This window comes from Vitis riparia, chromosome 18 (genome assembly GCF_004353265.1).
Source record: "Vitis riparia cultivar Riparia Gloire de Montpellier isolate 1030 chromosome 18, EGFV_Vit.rip_1.0, whole genome shotgun sequence".
NCBI classification, from domain to species: domain Eukaryota; kingdom Viridiplantae; phylum Streptophyta; class Magnoliopsida; order Vitales; family Vitaceae; genus Vitis; species Vitis riparia.
This window is the reverse complement of record NC_048448.1, coordinates 8,309,281-8,327,457: the sequence shown is the minus strand read 5'-3', so window position 1 is coordinate 8,327,457 and position 18,177 is coordinate 8,309,281. Positions and strand designations below refer to the sequence as shown.

The following is an 18,177-nucleotide window of genomic DNA, read 5'->3' as shown; positions in this document are numbered from 1 at the left end:
AGAGCTTCAGAAGTTGTTTTCGTGTACGTGCTGCTGCCTGCTCCAAAGCATTCTGCCCAAGCAAAATGTCAAAGAGTGTTAGAACGACCAAAATCAAAATTAATGTTCCATCATATTCCTCATGGCGGTACAAGCTCTCATCATTCTGCCTTCCTAGTAAAAATCATGGATGCCGGATAAAAGTCTTGAATTTCAATGGCTCACACCATCTCATCCACGGTTCATATTGCCGTGGGTCCCGCAATCTGTAGTACAGATGTCACGTGTCGAGTTATTGTGCTGCATGGCCCATGATGCAGCTCTGAGACGTTAGACACCAGACCCTCCAATAAAATACACTGCTGCGGCTAGCTACTTGCAAACCCACACATATTCCACATCATCCATTTTGGGTTTATTGAATTGCATTTGAGTCTCCCTAGTCCCTCCCCAGTATTGAGAGAGAGAGACAGAGATGCCTCAAGCTTGGAGCTCAGGCTTCTCTTTCTTCCTCATCTTCTCTGGATTATAATGAACCAAGGCCCAGACCTCTTCTTCTCAGAAGAAGATGGCTCAGCCTCAAGAACAGAAAACACACCAACAGCCGCACAACCTCCCATTCCTTTTGGACACTCTTTACTGCGAAGAGAACCACTGGGAGGAAGAAGTGAGAGAGGAGGGTTTCTTAGAAGAGGAAGAAGATGAGAGCTATTACAGTGATGGCAGTAAACCAAACGCTCCACCGTTATTGGAACGGGACCTCTTATGGGAAGACGAAGAGCTCGTCTCTTTGTTCTCAAAAGAAGAGAAAAATGACCTCCATAGTAACCCCGAAAGCAACCCATTAACGGCTGGAGCTAGAAGCGAGGCCGTGGAGTGGATGCTGAGGGTCAATGCCCACTACTCTTTCTCTGCTCTCACTGCAGTCCTGGCTGTTAATTATTTTGATAGGTTTCTCTTCAGCTTCGATGTTCAGGGAGAAAAGCCATGGATGACCCAACTCGCTGCTGTGGCTTGTCTCTCCCTTGCTGCTAAGGTGGAAGAGACCCGAGTGCCCCTCTTACTAGACTTGCAAGTATGTCTGCTTCAACCATACTTGGATTTCCTTAAAATGCTTCCATTTCGTCGTCCTTGCTTTCTATATCAACATTGGGTTTTTCCTTTTAATAATTTATTCAGGTGGAGGAGACGATGTATGTGTTCGAGGCAAAGACCATTCAGAGGATGGAGATTCTGGTGCTCTCCACGCTTCGATGGAAGATGAACCCTGTGACCCCGCTTTCATTTCTTGATTATATTACGAGGAGGCTTGGATTGAAAAATCATCTCTGTTGGGAATTTCTCAAGAGGTGTGAGCGCGTCCTTCTGTCTGTTCTTTCCGGTAAGCCGTCAAAGTCTTTCCCTTCGCACATTGACAAATAATGCTCTCTTTGGGAAAAAGATTTTCAATCCATCACCTGTTGGTTGTCACATGGTTCATTTTTGTGTTCCTTTAATAAAGATGGTAGGTTCGGGTGTTATCTTCCTTCTGTAATCGCCACCGCCATAATGCTGCATGTCATCGATAGCGTAGAACCCTGCATTCGTGTCCAATATCAGAGCCAGCTACTGGGTATTCTCGGAATTGATAAGGTTTGTTGTTCTTACTTCTCGTTATGCCAAATCCTTCTGTATTTTGTTCTTAACGTTGAATCTGGAAGATTATTGTGCAATGTTCCTTCAATTATGATCCTATCTCTCTTAACAGGACAAAGTCGAGGATTGCAGTCAGCTCATCCTGGATATAGCATCGAGTGCCCGTTGTCACCATTACAATAAACGCAAGTTTGGCTCCACGCCGGGCAGTCCAAATGGCGTTATGGATGGATGGTTCAGCTGCGACAGCTCAAATGATTCATGGGCTGTAGCATCCACGGTTTCTTCCTCGCCTTCCTCACCGGAGCATTTGTCCAAGAAGAGTAGAGGTCAGGAGCAGCATCTGCAGACTCTCAACCAAGCTACTGCTGATGCCCCGACGGTCATTCCTCGCTAGTTCCTCAATTCCCCTTTTCTCATGGACTAGTCTGTCTTATATGTTAAATAATGTATATGTTCTTTTGATGTGCCTTGTTAAATTGCCTACCATCTCTGCATTTCCACCCAAATCCAACTCATTGGATCATGGATACGCCCTGCCATCATCTCTACGAGAGATGGATGTTGAGATTCGGAAGCAGAGATAGCTGGCATTTTATCCGGATGAAAGTAAAGAACATAAGCATAGCAATGAAGAAGAGCATTTGAATGTGTAACGCACTCTCTTGTATGAGCATAATTCTATAATAGTAACTTACATGGCTTATAATTATCTTCGTTTATTTTCTGTACATATAAAAAATGTCTCAAATATAGATATGGAGAATGGAGCATAGCGAGATGTGGTTTAATGTTTTGGCTGTAACAGCAGAAACGAGGAAGGCGAAATGGAAATCCATGGGAAGTTGTTTGCATGTGAAAGGAGGAAGGTGTTGTCGGCCATTGGCATTTTTATGGTTTTTTTTTGGGACCATTATGTGGTGTTTGACCTCGTTTTTGTGAGACTGTTTGAAAGGAGGGCACTAATGTCCTGGACTGGACTATAGACTTACCTACCCAGCTGAAAACACCGACCTTTTCTTGATTTTTATTCACACTCTTCCTCTCCCTTTCTTCTTGAACTTGTCTAAAGTTATTGGCTGTTATAACTTGTATCAATGGAGCTTAATCTGAGTTAACAGACCTGTATAGTCCATGCCATGCACTGTTTTATAGCCATTATTTCGTCCCCGAGCTCCCCAATCTTTTAAAAGAAATAGCAATAAACTGCAATTGATCAAGTTGGCATAATATTCAAATAAAGTTATTCATTATGACTAGTCCACTAGTTCTATCTTTTAATGGGCAGCGGTTAAGATGGACCTATGCTTTGTAAGTCATATGTTCTTGAGATACAAGGGTGGGTGAAACATAAGTTCATTTAATAGGGCTGAATAATAAATACTTTCTAGGTAGACTATTTGAGTCCTTTTAGCCTTTCACTCCAAGATATTCAATGGGGTCTGTTATATTCACTGTTACTTTATTGAATATTCGCGAGTGTACGTTTTTTGTGCAGCTATTGATCTTTGGATTTGAACCTCAGATCATTCTTTTTTTTTTAATTTTTTTATTTTGGTTTCAATTGGATCAAGATGTTTGAATCTCAACCTTATTCTGGAGCACGGGTTCAACCATAATTAAGGATGGAATCATTTAATGTCTAGGACAGTAAAGGCTTATATATTTAGGAAATATATACCCATAGGTTTCCAAGAAATATAAGAATGACTTCAATGAGGTGATGCCAGCTAGTTTCTCTTTCCATTTTTAGCCCCAAGACGTGATAAAATATATGGGGTTGCACCACCATGAGCTCTTTTGTCATTTGAAAAAACGGAAAGGATAAATAAAATAATATAAAAAAAGATGACAGGATTCATGATTTTAAAAGTTAAAGAGTGAAGAGTCTGAAGACCAGGGAGGGTACAGAATCCATGATCCTTTGTTTTTGGTTTGAATAGGATGGCTTTCTTCCTAGAAAATTCAAGGGAAGAATATTATAATCAAAGTAGAAGGTGAACGAGTCTAATCTTTCTCGGCACAAACGTATAAACAAATGGGTAGTCTCTCTCTTTCTTCAGAGTGGTTGCTACCACAAAAGACAACTAGAAGAAGGCCTGCATGTGCTTTCTAGCACTTTAAACTAAAGGGAATCATGACTTGGCTTTCAAATCAAATCTTAAGTACACAAGACTCTAGATTTATTACTCACAAGCCACGACTGCCTATTATGTTTAACTCACTCACACTATGAATCATACATATTATAAGATTTAGCACCGTGAATGTCGGGAAATATATAATATAAAGTCAGTTCCCTTCTGCTCATATTGACCAAATCATTCCCATGCTCTCCCTCCTTGTGGATTTGGGTGCCGACACGTATGCAATGAAGCATCATACCAAGCTGATGTTTGTCCTCTTTCATAATTGTTTCCATGTATAAGGAGCTCTACAGTGCCAAATTTTGGTTACTTGAATTTTGATGTCACAGAAAGGGATGAAGTTCTTTGTGGATTGGGGCGCATCTGAGAAAGGGAAAAGCAAAGATGAAAAATGGGTGGATCAACCAAAAGAAAGAACAGGATTTTATGCCGGATTAGCAAAGGAGGTGCTGGAGAAGATTAAAGAGATTTTGGATTAAATTAGATCCACCAAAAAGCAAACCCACAAAAAATAAAAGGGGGAAAAGGTGAAAGGTGGAGAGAATGTTTGAATTGGGGAACAATATCTTTTGATTTTGTGTTGGTGTGTCTTTGTTAGCCCTTTTGCTCTCTGCTTTTGGCAGATTAGAGAATGGACTCGGTATATTTCAACCCAAAAAGAAAAAAAAAGAGAGGGACAATGATAAGAGATGGATTAGAGGCCATGAGAAGGACAGAGCTCAGAGTGCTTGGTTCAGTAAACACCTTCACTTCTTTTATGGACATTGCCATCTTTTACTCATAGTTCAATGCTCACCCTTTTGACCTGCTCAACGTTAGTGTTTTTAAGGCTTTTGAGCATTGTATAAAAAATGTGTCTCACGTGGAAGCAAGGCACCCCAATTTTTCAGTAAGTGAAGGAGTGATACATCCCCTAAAACAAGAATTTATTTTTTTTTTAAAAGGGAAGTTTTCAAAACAGAAGCCAAAAAAATCTTATGAGGAGTTCTTTTCAACAGTTAAATATTGAATATATATTCAAATTTATTCAGATTCTAAGGGGGAAAAAAAACAGAACGTGATTGTACCAACAAGATATTATTGTTAGGTCACTATTCCATCGAAATTTCCAACTTGTCCCCCATTCATTTTGGCTCTTCCTTCGGTCCGGTTAGCTGCCCATTATTACTACTCTATGCTGGCCGCAAAGCAGCCACCACCTCTCAATATTTCACAGCACTAACTCATTCCAAGTCACCATGGACATACGAGTTTTTCAAATCCCTTTCCACAAGGCTACAACCAAACCCCATCTAAAATTCTGTAAAACGAATATAAAAGTACCACCATCTAACTGTCAGGCAATTCTCCATGCTCACCTGACTTTTCTCATCCTACTTGTGACACCTAAAAAGTAATTCAGCTTGTATTTTAGGACCGCAACTTAGCCATTTATAATGAGCCCTAGATGTAACAGTGAGAATAATTTACTGGGGTCTGCTCGGATTTGGGGACCTCAACAGAGCCAAAAACATTATTCAATGCATCATCTTTCTTTGGAGAATGGGGTGCGGAATCGGTGGAGTAAATGGATGGTGGGATCAGCGATTGTCAGACTCAGTTTTAACACCATTGTCATATTCTCATATGAGCCAATGGAGCATTCCAGCAATAGCGTCCACTTCTGAAGCATTTAGGTAGTATAAACACAAAAGGCACCGAGCTGCAAGGATTTATAGAGCAGGCCCACACCTCTGCTGAGATTATAATTTTGATTGGGAATCAGAATTGAGAGATGGGACACTGGATCCATCTACTTCCCTGGAATTGCACATTCCATGCGTGAGTAGTATAAATATCGAAGGACCCTTCTATCCTGATCCAGAATAAAATGTTCTTCCAGGTTGTGTTGCAGACCCTAATTGGTAATGTGAGCCACAGGTTGAGTATCCAATGGGGCTGGGGCTGCTCAGTGTTCAGAGCCTTACCCTCTTGAACTTTATGTATCTCCTTCTCAGGTAATGTCAAATATGAATTGCACCCATGCCAAGTACAGAAAGGCTAGACAGTCCTGCTTCTAGTTTTATATGTTGCTCTATTTCGTGTATCCTGAGTGGAGGAAACATTTATTTAATTAATCAAACCCTGATTTCTGGCAAGGTTGGGACGCCTGGACCATAGACGTGGTCCTATTCATGGGCATTCCTTCAATCTGCCATGGTCCAAATATTCATGGGTTTGTGTAAAGTGCCCTCTTGAATCCTACCCTCATAAAAAAGTGTGCTGATGATCATACAAGACCAACATGTAAAGAGCACTTGAAAGAGCAGTTTTAGAATAAAATCAAAAGGATCATTCATGATCATTTTGCTTCGAGATTCATTTGATTAGGAAAACATTGCTTTTGAGTTTTTCTTCCCTTCTTTCTTGCTCTTTGTACTGTTTCTTTAAGAGAAAATACCTTGAAAGGATAAAAAGAACAGCATAAAAAGGAATATGGCAAACATGAGTTGTAATTCCAAGTCATGACCTGCATTTGGGGTGTACTCCTGCCCCAGTTTTGACGCTGCAGACAAAAGTAATTTCCAATTTTATAAAATAAAATATCATCTCAAATACGTACATCTTGAGGCACATACACCATATACGTAGAGGATAGTTTGGGTTGATAACTCTTGATCTTGGAAGGCAGCTCAAAAGGACAATCTTCAAATTAGATTAAATCCAATTTCACACCCATTTTTTTTTTTAATTCTTGTAATTAAAAAGCCGTCAATAAAATATCTTTTATGTTATAATTGTTCATCGATGATTTAACTAATAAAAAAAAGTAAGGGAGAGTCGAATTGAATCCGTATAAAAGAAGAAGCAACGGTAGCTTTAGAATTTCCAATTTAAGAAACTGGTGGAGAATGGGACGAGTAAAATGGTGGGTAGTGGTAATAGAAAGGCATTAAAGAAAAAGCAGACGGTGGCATTAAATGTAGGCAGAAGCGCTAGTGGGTGGTAAGGGGCATGGTGTGGTCCAGAACTGGGACAGTGGGCCTTGTATGATATCTACGCTGCAAGCTCATGTTCTGGCTCCAGGGCCATGTAGGTTCACACTTGTAGCTCATATGTGAACTGCAAATGACTTTTAGGCCTCAAATGTCCCTTTATGTAGGCAGAAAGAAAGGGACAATTCGAGTTTTAGGTATCTCCATCCGGTAGGCCATCTCCTTATATTTATATATCATTTCTACTTGGATGCGATCCACCCTTTGCCAGGACATACCCTACATTGTCTTAACCCTAACACTTTTCTCTCTACCTTCGAGTTGTCCTTGGGATTTTGGATCGGGGTTAAACGTCAATTAAGATCAATAATTACCAAGAGTTCCTTTTGTCTTTCCTCTTTTTACTTCTTTTTTTCTTTTTTCTTTTTTGGAAAAAAAATTTGTCAAAAATCTTCATTTAATATATAAAGAGATTTAAATTTTAGAACGTCTTTTGGAGACCAAACAACCATCCCACCCCAATTGTACTGAAAATGTCCTCAAATTCAATCATTTTCCACTTTAAATATTTGTATTGCATGACCATACATTGCAAAGGCCTTTGAAAAAGAACTCGATAAAGTGTTGGGTTGATATGTCCAATTACTGACTTGACCTGGCGCTGCCCACAGTGCGTCCACTTCTCTTAGATTGGGTTGAGTGCTTATTAATTTGGGCTCAAGCAGTGCTCGGCCTCACATAATCGAAGCGGGCCCAAATTAAATGAAGCAAGAATATATTTATTTTATGGGAGCTCAACCCTTGCTGGAATGTCAATTAAAGATGGGAGAACTTTTAATCACTGAATCCACCTGGCCTAGACCTAGTTTAAGCTGGGCTGCACACGGGTTTAGTTGGATCTGGTCCAACTGTGAGAGCCTATGGTATTTTACTATTAAAGGACTTTTGCATTTTATTTTATTTTTGCAAGAAGAAAAAGTTTTAATGAATATAATAAAAGAAAGAGGTAGTGTAACAATAAAATCAATTCTAATCCGTGATTATATTTAGCTTCCTTATGTGCTGGCTCTATCCAACGCAAACTGACTGGGCCAGCTAATTCAGGTTATGGGCTTGGCTTGGTTTTAGTTTAACTGCCACCCAATTAACCTAAGGCCCAGCCTGTTTCTTTTAAACTTCACATCTGGTTGTAGCCGATCAGGGTCAGGCCTATTTATTCCAAAAGGTTAGTCGTAGTTGTGCCATCTTCTTCAATCGTGACACTTGTGGGCTCCGTGCAATGACACATTTACTCCCGCAAATAGATAGTGATCGGTTAAAACATTAATTCCTTTTCCGTGGATAAGTTAGCCATGAAGTTTCAAAGAAGAGAACATGTAGAAGAACTAAAAGTGTACGTAAAATTTCAATTTTCCTGCATGAGAGAGTTGATAGATAGGTAAATTAAAAGACAGCGTAACAGTGGGCGCATATTCCAAGAGAAATGATGTGAGTGGCATAATAATTTTGTTGATTTCAAGTTTCTCAATGGTACTTACTACTTACATATGCCTACATAAAACACTTCTCCTATTAATTTCTTTCTTTTTGTGCTTTTTGCCTCTTTGTCTATCTATTTCTTCCTTTCTCGTTCCTTTTATTGTTATTTTTTGTTCTTTACCCCTCATTTCTCAAAGGTATCTCTTATGGTTTCAGCTGTAGCGTCCTTGGTTTGCCGTTTTCAAATTCACCCCAACACAAAGATTTGCCGTTTTCAAATTCACCCCAACACAAAGATCGCAAGTCTTTCATAAGGACTAGTTGTGTCTTGGGAAGGGATATATCCTTGTAGAGCATATGAAGGTAGGGTTTTGCCTACTTTTGCCTCGTTTTATAAGGTTATTCTTTAACATTGTGAAAGTGTCATTACGCCCCTTTAATGACTTGAACCTCGATCATTAAGAATTCGTTTGTTAGTAATTTTAGAAAGTGTTTTTAATATTTCTAATACTTGAAAATTTTTATCATTCAAGTGTTAAAAATGTTAGAAACACTTTCTAAAATCACTCTCAAATATACTCTAACTTTAAGTAAGACATTCACATTCCTAATGGTCTTGACGACTCCTACAATAATTGATTACCATGAGAAGTAATACATTTTGAGGCCATAATAACCTATTCATCATAAGGTGAAAAGGATTAAAGCGAAAACAATATAAAACATTAAAACTAAGATAACTTAACAATAACTAAAAATTCACAACAAAAATGGGGATATATCAGCACACATTCACTAACTCAATCCCAACTAAGTCAATAAACCCACAAGACCATATTTTAAAACTCTAGTACCACTCTCTGACACTTTGAACTTGGAGATTTAATGACACCAAGGTCATTTCATATGGAGCCTAACATCCAACACATGAATGACCATAACTAGCCAAATCTATGATATATGTAGTTGCCAATTAACTTAACTTGATTGAAAACAATAATTAAAGCTTAAATATAATTTAAAAGATATCACTTAAAAACTAATTGAAATTTCTCAATAATAAGTTGAAAATTATTCAAATATTTTGAACAAAAAATCTAGAAATCATAATTAGGTTCTTAAACCATAAATTCTAGAGTATCAATAGAAATATCTTTTCCATCCTGATAATTCATCATCAGTTTCATTGATACTTGAAATGTAAAATAATATAAATGAATGAACTTGACAACTTAGTAACGAGAACTAGTACAATAAGAACGATAAAGTACAATGCAAAATTAAAGCCGGGAAAATGTTAAATTTTTTTCTTTAGAAAATGAGGTATCGATAAATAACATAAATTTATTTTTGATTCAATTAAAAAAAGCATAATACACTTTACATAATGAGTTCATATTAAAAGAATTATATAAATAAACATTTTATTATGATCTACTAAGAACAACACTATCCTTAAATAGTAGGACTATATACAAGGTGGCATCATCGATCATAACAAATCAATTAAGAAACAAATAAAAATGTATTTGAAAAAATGTCACTAAATGAACTCTAAAGAATTCAAACATTTTGATATTTTTAAAGTTTGATAAGGATTTATAAACTTGTTTCACTATCAACACTTGCCTAAAATAAATTACTTCAATTTATGAAAAACTTAATCCACACCTAATATAACATAATACAAAAATTAATAATTATTATTTTCTATTTATCTAAGATTGCAATTTAATATTTCTAATAACATTTTGTGTTATTGTTATTATCCATGACAATCCTTCCAAGAAGTATCATTTTAATTAACTAATTCCCAAATTTAAAAAAAATCTTAATCTATTTTTTAAAAATCCCTAATATTATTATATTTTTTATTATAATTATTATTTCTTTTTTTCTCATGGAGTAACTATTCTTTCTAGCTTCATCCGTACAAGCCGCCAGCCACACAAGCCTCTAAAATGATCACGCATAGAATACAATATAACGCATGCTATTGTTTTCCAACACTTCCGCCCATAACAACACTCCCCTTTTCCCAGCCACAAGGGATGGCACACCCCACCGTCATTGCTTTTGCTAGACGTCTAAAAGTTAATGTCATCTACATGAAATAACATATTCCTAATTTTGGTGTCGTAATAAATTGATTAATACCTAAATCTAGGTTTAGATTTTCAAAAAATATCTAAATCATTTAGAATAATTTTGAATAACTCAAAATTAGATTCCCTTAACCCTTCTATCTCTATATTCATTCTGCATTGAAATAGACGTTGGTCATGAACCATTATGACTTGACATGACATGTGCCTTTTGGGCGACAAGACTCCACCTCCATACAATTGTTCGATTCATGTGCTGACTATGAATGCATTGGAATCTATGAATAGTATTAAGCACCAAGCACTAGTTCTTCATCCGAGCCAGCAGTCACTTGTCTTCGTGGCATCTTGTGATTGTGAAGTCCACGATTGTTTAGGAAAGTGAAAGCACACTACTCGATAAAAAAGAACTTAATAATCCAATGAAAGGCATTTCATTTTCTTCATTGAGCAAGCGTGCAAGTCATTGTGTTGGCCTTCCTTTGCCCTTTTCCCAATTGTAAGGATTAAAATTTCAGATTCTTTTTATGAAATATGTTGATATATCGAAGACCAGTGTTGCTTGACATAATATTGAACATTGATTATTGGATTAATAAGAATTCGATAAAATATCGATAATATGTCAAATTTATCGGAGACTTTTTTTGAAAGTTTTTTTTTTAAAAATATTTATCTTTTTTATTTTATTAATTATTTTTTATTTTAAATCCATATTATTATTTTATTTTATATTTCTTTTTTATTTTTAACTATTTTTTATATTTATTTCATTAATATTATTTTAAAAAATTACTATCACTTTATTCTTTTTTTTTTTTTTATTTATCCGTTCAATTTTATTTAATTTTAAATGTTTTTTTTTAAATATTAAAAATATAATTTTACTCAAAAATTTCTACAATATAAAAAAATTAATGAAGTCCTAATATTTTATAAATAAAAATTAATTTGATAAGATAAATTATTAATAATTTTAATTATTTAAATAAATTAATGTTAATAGAAAAATTATCACCATATATTTGTAACAAATTTTTAGAAATCAAATTTCAAATAAGATATTTTACATAAATCAATTTAATATTTTATTTAAAATATAATAAAATATGTTTTAATAAAAGTATTTTTTAATTTTTAAAATAAATTAATATAAATATATTAAATGAATTTAAACTAAATATTATATTTAATAGTATTTATATCAATTACACTTATAAAATAACTTTTATATATATATATATATATATTCTTATTTACTTTTTATCATTTTGAAGAGTTTTTTTCAAGTATTTTAGTGAATTTTGAATCATTTTCGTCTCATCTATATTTTTACCAAAATATCCATCGATATTTCTTATATTCGTAAAATCCAAATATCAATATATTTATATTTACCAATATTTTAAATATTTCTTAATTGTGAATACTATCATTTAACTAATTTATTAAAAAAATGTTTAAAATATTTATGCAGTTTTAGTCACATTTTACCTTTTTATTTATTTTATTTTATATTTTTTATTATAATCATTTCCAAAAAAATTTTAAATATGATGAAGATGAAGGTAGTTTAAAATATTTTTTTAAAACACAACCTCTCGTCCTTTTAAATTGTATTCACAACCACCCTTGACTATGGCCAAAATTTGGCATAAATTTTGGGAACAAATGAATTAGGAGTAGTTGAGATGGCATACAGAAAAGACACAAGTCGCGATCCGAATCCCCTTTAAAGCGCACAAATGTCAGGCATGGTGGGTTGGAGGATATTGAAGATTCGGGATAGCAGTCATGGTTGGACGCAACAGCAACCAATCAGGCTGTGCGTAGCTTTAAGTGGCCTGCCCCAATGAGGATTGATTGGGTTATAAAGCAGAAAGGTTCTTCAAAATGGGATGTGTAATTATCCACCATAATCCATATGCTCTCAATAATAGTTTCAACATTCTTGAAAATTCTGGGTTCTTGCATCTTTCTGGATAAGAAAATTTGGAAGAGCAATTAGCAATTATCGCATCATATACCACGATAGCAGGAGTTCCAAGGGACTAGGCATGTGGCCAAAAATTTAGTCATCAAATTTGAACCACCATTCTAGCTTTTTCCCATTCATATCCATAAATGATAATGATAGGTTTTCATCATTTTGAACAATTTTTTCATGAATTATTTCGAATTAAAATTGTTTTCCTCCTATCAGACGTTTCACTTTCCTGTTTAGAAATAGTTCAGATTTATTTGAAACATATGGACACATTATTTGGCCATGAATAAAATTTTAATATCATCAGGATGGATAAATAATTTTTTTCATAACAAAATTTATGTTAAGGGACTATTAAATATAAGACGCGTTAACAAAAGAAAAGGAAATATTTGGTTAAAAGGGATGAAATAATATTCAAAATAAAAAATTTAATAATTTTTATATTTTTTTTAATAAATAATCTATTTTTTACATAAATATTATTTTATATTTTAAGTATTTATACGTAGGTTTTAAAAGAAATATTATTTTTATGAAAAAATAATGAGAATATTTTTGTTTAAATAATATAAAAAATTGATGAAAGATTAAATTTTAAAAATTAGATTTTGAGAGCCCTTTTAATCAAATAACCCAAAGAAAAATCAACCGCAAAGGCGTCCCGTCAAAGCACCAGAAGGGCACAAAACAAAGTTGAAGAGTCCCAATGTACACAAAAATAGTTGTGCCTGACGTGCCATGATTGCCCCCTGGCTTTGGGAGTGCATGTGTTAATTGCCATTTATATTTATTAAATTAATATAAGTTGTATGTACATCTATAGCTTTCTCGAATCTTAGTCATCATTCTAACCAAATCCAGCCAATCACCATTCTTATCACTGCATTATGAGATGATGATGATGATGATGATGATGATGTACTGAAAAAACATCAAGCATATGGGTCCCACTGTTTTCCATTGTTTTTGGTCCGCCGCCTACAATAATTTATTATTGCTGACGCGACAGGGTCATGTCAGTGGCCACTTGACCTTCGCATCTGGAGGGCTCTCTGCAAAATTTGTCCTTTGTCTGGCTTTTGGGCATGGTCTCTGCCATCTAAACTCACGAGAATGAGCTAGCTTGCTTTATTTATTAATCCTTTTGCGCATTATTTGACTAGGTGTGGCCCACGTGGGAATATTCAGGGCCGATGGCTTTACCAAGATGCTTGAGCGTGAGGATTCATGGACACTAAAACATAGTTTAAAGTCTTGCAAACCATTTTTTAAAATAGTTCTAAAAAAAAGTTTTGGAAACACTTTTTAAAAATTGTTTTTTCATATTTTATTAAATAAAAGTTTATTTAAAATCTAAAATATTTTAAATATATTTTAAATATTGTTAAATATATATTAAAATAAATTAAATATTTATTTTTAATCATTTTATATATTTATATATTGATAAAAATAATTTAATTAAAAGATGTTATATAAAAATATCATATTTTTTGTTTTTAAAAATATAAAAACAAAACTAATAATAATTATCAAATATAATTTTTTTTTATCTTTTTATTTAAAATAATATGAGATTATTCTCAAAACAATTGTCAACTCTAACTTTCTTATTTTAAGTAAATATTAATTAATATCATTATAAATATAAATTAATAATAGTATATCTTCCTAATATGTTTGGTTCTCAAGTAGAATATAACACTCGATAATAAAGTAATATTATATGTTTTTTAAAACTAATTTAATTTATTTTATCATTTTTTATATAAATATTAAATAATTTTAAAATATATTAATTTTATTAATTTTAAATGTATTTAAATTTTTTATATTTTCCACATAAAAAGAAATTGCTTCCCTATATATATAAAGGCACACATGATAAATTTTATTTATTTATTTTAATGTTTATATCTTTCCTTAATACTTTCATGAAATTAGACATAATATTAATTTATGGGTATTTTCATTTGAAAGTATATGTGTTGTATTTACATATGGAAGTACTATGTTTAGTTATATCATTTCAACTTTTTTGAATAGAAATACATTATAAAGAATTTATATCTGTTTTATAATGAGAAAAAAAAAAAAAAAACAAAGGTGAACGACTTTCTTTCTTTCCCTTTCATGCTTGTAACTAAATTCAAATTTTATAAATATTATCTAAAAGGTTGTTACTACATTCTTATAATTTATTTAGATAATTTGATGGAAAGAAAATAATATATATATATATAAATTTTTTCTTTGGTTAGTCAACACAAAGGTTGAGAAAATAAATTAAAATTTCTGATTTTAAAATATTGTAATAAATTGTTCTAATATACTTACAATCAATCTATTATAACCAATTAGTTTCTAATATAAAATTATAACCATTAGTAATAAAAACAATAAATACTTATATTAAGTTGATTTGATTCTTATGCATATTCCTTTTATATTTATAATATTCATATTCTTGTCATTTTTTTCCAAAAAAATATTTTATTATTTTTTAAAGAAAATTATGAAAATACCAAAATGATATTTCCACCTTTTCTTTTCTTATTTTTTTTTTAAATGAAAAGAGAAAACATATTAAAGAAATAGAACCAAAATTTTTAGTAAGGGGATATTCTCTCCAATTTTTCTTCAAAAAAAAAAAAAAAATCTTTTAATATTTTTTTTTCTATTTTTCTTTAAAATTTTTTTACAATTAATTTTTTTCCTTTAATATTACTTTCAAATAAGCAAATATTCAATCTCAAGACAAAAAGAGTGAAATCAAATCAACCCTATGCACCGATTATACAGTTTATCAATTGGTAATTAATGGGAAACATCACTCTAAAAATATTTTACTTTCATGCTGCCAAAGCTCTCGACTATCAAAACTTGAGTAAAAAAAATAGAAGTACACTCAATAAGAAAATGATTATATGTTAGCGCTTTTATTCAATTATAAATAAATAATCACATTTGATGGAGATTTGTAACATCATTCAAGTAAATACAGATCAAGATTAGAAATAGTGCTTTAGTGATCGATGTTGGTGCCATTTCTTCTCTTGGAGGAATAAGAGCTACTTTTGAATCAACATAAGATTGGTGGCTAGTTTAAGTTGCTAAATAATGCTAGTATTCATTTCATGTATTGTAAGGATATCAAAATCTAAATTACATAAACATTTAAATTTTATGAATTAAGAAAAAAAAAAGCATCGAGAGATATCCTCTCATAATTCCCTTATTAATACCTGTCAAAATGATATTATATTTTATTATTCATCATTATTAAATAAAATATTATTATAATTAAAATAGAATTTCCTAAATTTTGGTGGAAATTTAGTCATGCCATTTTTTTATTCAATTAAATAAAATACCATTTAACGCTATTTTTTTATAATTAAAAATAGAAGTAAATTTAATAAAAGATATGAAAAAAATAATGATTTTAATAATTGGATGCTAATGGCCTTTTCTTTAAATGTTTTGTGGGATTTGTTCCTTTTGTTTTTTTTCATCTAACAGTGAACGTAGGGACAAATAAGTAAAAATAAAAATAAAAAATTTGTTGGAGGGAGAGGGGTAAAAAACTAAACTTGTTTAAGAGTTGCGGCTGTATCTGTCTGTGTGATGTTCAATGCAATTGAGATGTAGAGGACACATCTTTTTGTTTTGAATTCCGTGTAAATATGAGTAATTTTGTGATCTGACACATGATATTAGAATCTGTGTATAGGACCGCATTCAGTGACAGTGTGACACAGGGGAGTCCGGTGGAAATAAGGTTAAATTGAAACACGGAACGTTGCCTAACTTGCCTTCGGCAAAACCTTTCGCATCAAGTGGGCAGCTCCAGATGGAATCTTGGAATCTACTTCACTATTAAAATCCAGCTCAATGATATTTGGGTTCCGGAGGCGCCTATAAATAGCCAACTCCCTCGAGGGTACACACAAACCGAGACAAATTAAAGAGTTAGGGAGCAAGAGAGCGAGGCAGAGAGTCATGGGTGGCTGGGCAATTGCGGTCCATGGAGGTGCTGGTGTTGACCCAAATCTCCCACCCCAGCGTCAAGAGGAAGCAAAACAACTCCTCACTCGCTGTCTCAATCTCGGCATCTCTGCTCTTCGCTCCTCTCTTCCTGCCATAGATGTCGTCGAACTCGTTGTAGGTTTTTCTTTTTCACCTTGTTATTCTGCGTTTTCCATTACGTGATCTCTCGGACCAAAAAAACAACGCCTAAAGGAATTAATTTGGCCATTGTCAAACGACGTCTGGAATTGAGAACCAGAATGGAAGATATAGGTGTTCATCTTGTGTTTTGATGTGTCGTGTGACAGGTGCGAGAACTGGAGAGTGACCCCCTGTTTAACTCAGGGCGTGGGTCAGCCCTGACTGAAAATGGAACGGTGGAGATGGAAGCCAGCATCATGGACGGCACCAAAAGGAGATGCGGAGCCGTATCGGGTCTGACTACGGTGAAGAACCCCATATCACTGGCCCGCCTTGTCATGGACAAGTCTCCCCATTCCTACATGGCTTTCGCTGGCGCTGAGGAATTTGCCCGGCTACAGGTGAGTTTCCCATTTTGGCATTTTCTTCCAACTTTGCCTGAAAAGAGAGCTGCTTTAGCACACCTATGGACATGTGTGCAAATTAGTGCACACGCGTTGTGATATATTGACAGTGGGTTTTTTAGGGTGTGGCGCTGGTGGATAACCAATACTTTATCACGGAGGAAAACGTGGGGATGTTGAAATTAGCGAAAGAAGCCAACAGCATCCTGGTACGTCGGATCTCATCATTATGTACATATCTATGATCTATGTGGGTGAAGCAGTAAATCTTAAGCCTGTGTGGTGCTGGATCAGTTCGATTACAGGATCCCAACCGTTGGATTGGAGACATGCAGCGCGGGTGCAGCATCTGTGGAAGCCGCGTTGCAGATGAATGGTCTTCCTATCAGCGTCTATGCACCAGAAACGGTGGGGTGCGTTGTAGTGGACGGAGAAGGGCGATGCGCTGCGGGAACTTCCACCGGTGGCCTCATGAATAAAATGAGCGGTCGGATCGGTGACTCGCCTTTGATCGGGGCCGGGACCTACGCCGGTGAACTTTGTGGTGTGTCTTGCACTGGAGAAGGAGAGGCCATTATTCGCGGAACCCTGGCTCGTGATGTGGCGGCTGTGATGGAATACAAGGGCTTAGGCCTCCAAGAGGCTGTGGACTTTGTCATCAAAGAGAGGCTTGATGAAGGGATGGCTGGAATGATTGCGGTTTCAAGAAATGGTGAGGTTGCCTACGGGTTTAACACCACTGGAATGTTCAGGGGCTGTGCCACTGAAGATGGGTTCATGGAAGTTGGTATCTGGGAATAAGCTTACCCTGTGGTTCGTTGATGATCAATGAAGATGCTTAATTTCATCTCAATAAGGTGTAATATTAGGTATTAAACCACATCAAATAAATTGAAAAAATCGAAAATCGCCCAATTTTCGTGGTACCAAGGCCTGATGGTTGTTTCAAGTGAAAGGCATTACCAATCTTGTCGCTCTCGTGTTGACCAAATATCAGGTGTTTCAGGAAGGGGGAGTTTGTGCGGACCCATGAAAATTGATTGAATTCGTAGCGCCTGTGGCATATTTAATTTGTCTGATGTCACAGAAGTTGGTTTCCTTGGCCAATGCCGTGGGCTCCATCCACTGTCCTCTTTTATAATTTCATTGGAACAAGGCATCCAGCATCGACTATGTCCAAAAAATATTCATTGGATGGCAACATATGGGCTTCCCACTTATAATTTCAATTAAAAAATTGTTATGAAGAACTTCACTTTCCATTTTCAATAATATTTCCATGAATTATGAAAG

The 18,177-nt window shown here is 34.5% G+C and overlaps 2 protein-coding genes across 2 annotated transcripts; both read left to right on the top strand.

The window, feature by feature from the left end:
* Positions 1 to 358: 358 nt before the first annotated feature.
* LOC117905351 (cyclin-D3-1-like) lies at positions 359 to 2,326 on the top strand. The gene is made up of 4 exons (XM_034818263.1): positions 359 to 1,054; positions 1,159 to 1,360; positions 1,481 to 1,611; positions 1,727 to 2,326. Exons 1-4 carry the CDS (start codon positions 548 to 550, stop codon positions 2,009 to 2,011), a joined length of 1,125 nt encoding a protein of 374 aa, XP_034674154.1. The 5' UTR covers positions 359 to 547; the 3' UTR covers positions 2,012 to 2,326.
* Positions 2,327 to 16,251: 13,925 nt separating this feature from the next.
* Positions 16,252 to 17,835, top strand: LOC117905349 (probable isoaspartyl peptidase/L-asparaginase 2). The gene is made up of 4 exons (XM_034818257.1): positions 16,252 to 16,474; positions 16,648 to 16,881; positions 17,007 to 17,093; positions 17,179 to 17,835. Exons 1-4 carry the CDS (start codon positions 16,313 to 16,315, stop codon positions 17,683 to 17,685), a joined length of 990 nt encoding a protein of 329 aa, XP_034674148.1. The 5' UTR covers positions 16,252 to 16,312; the 3' UTR covers positions 17,686 to 17,835.
* Positions 17,836 to 18,177: the final 342 nt, after the last annotated feature.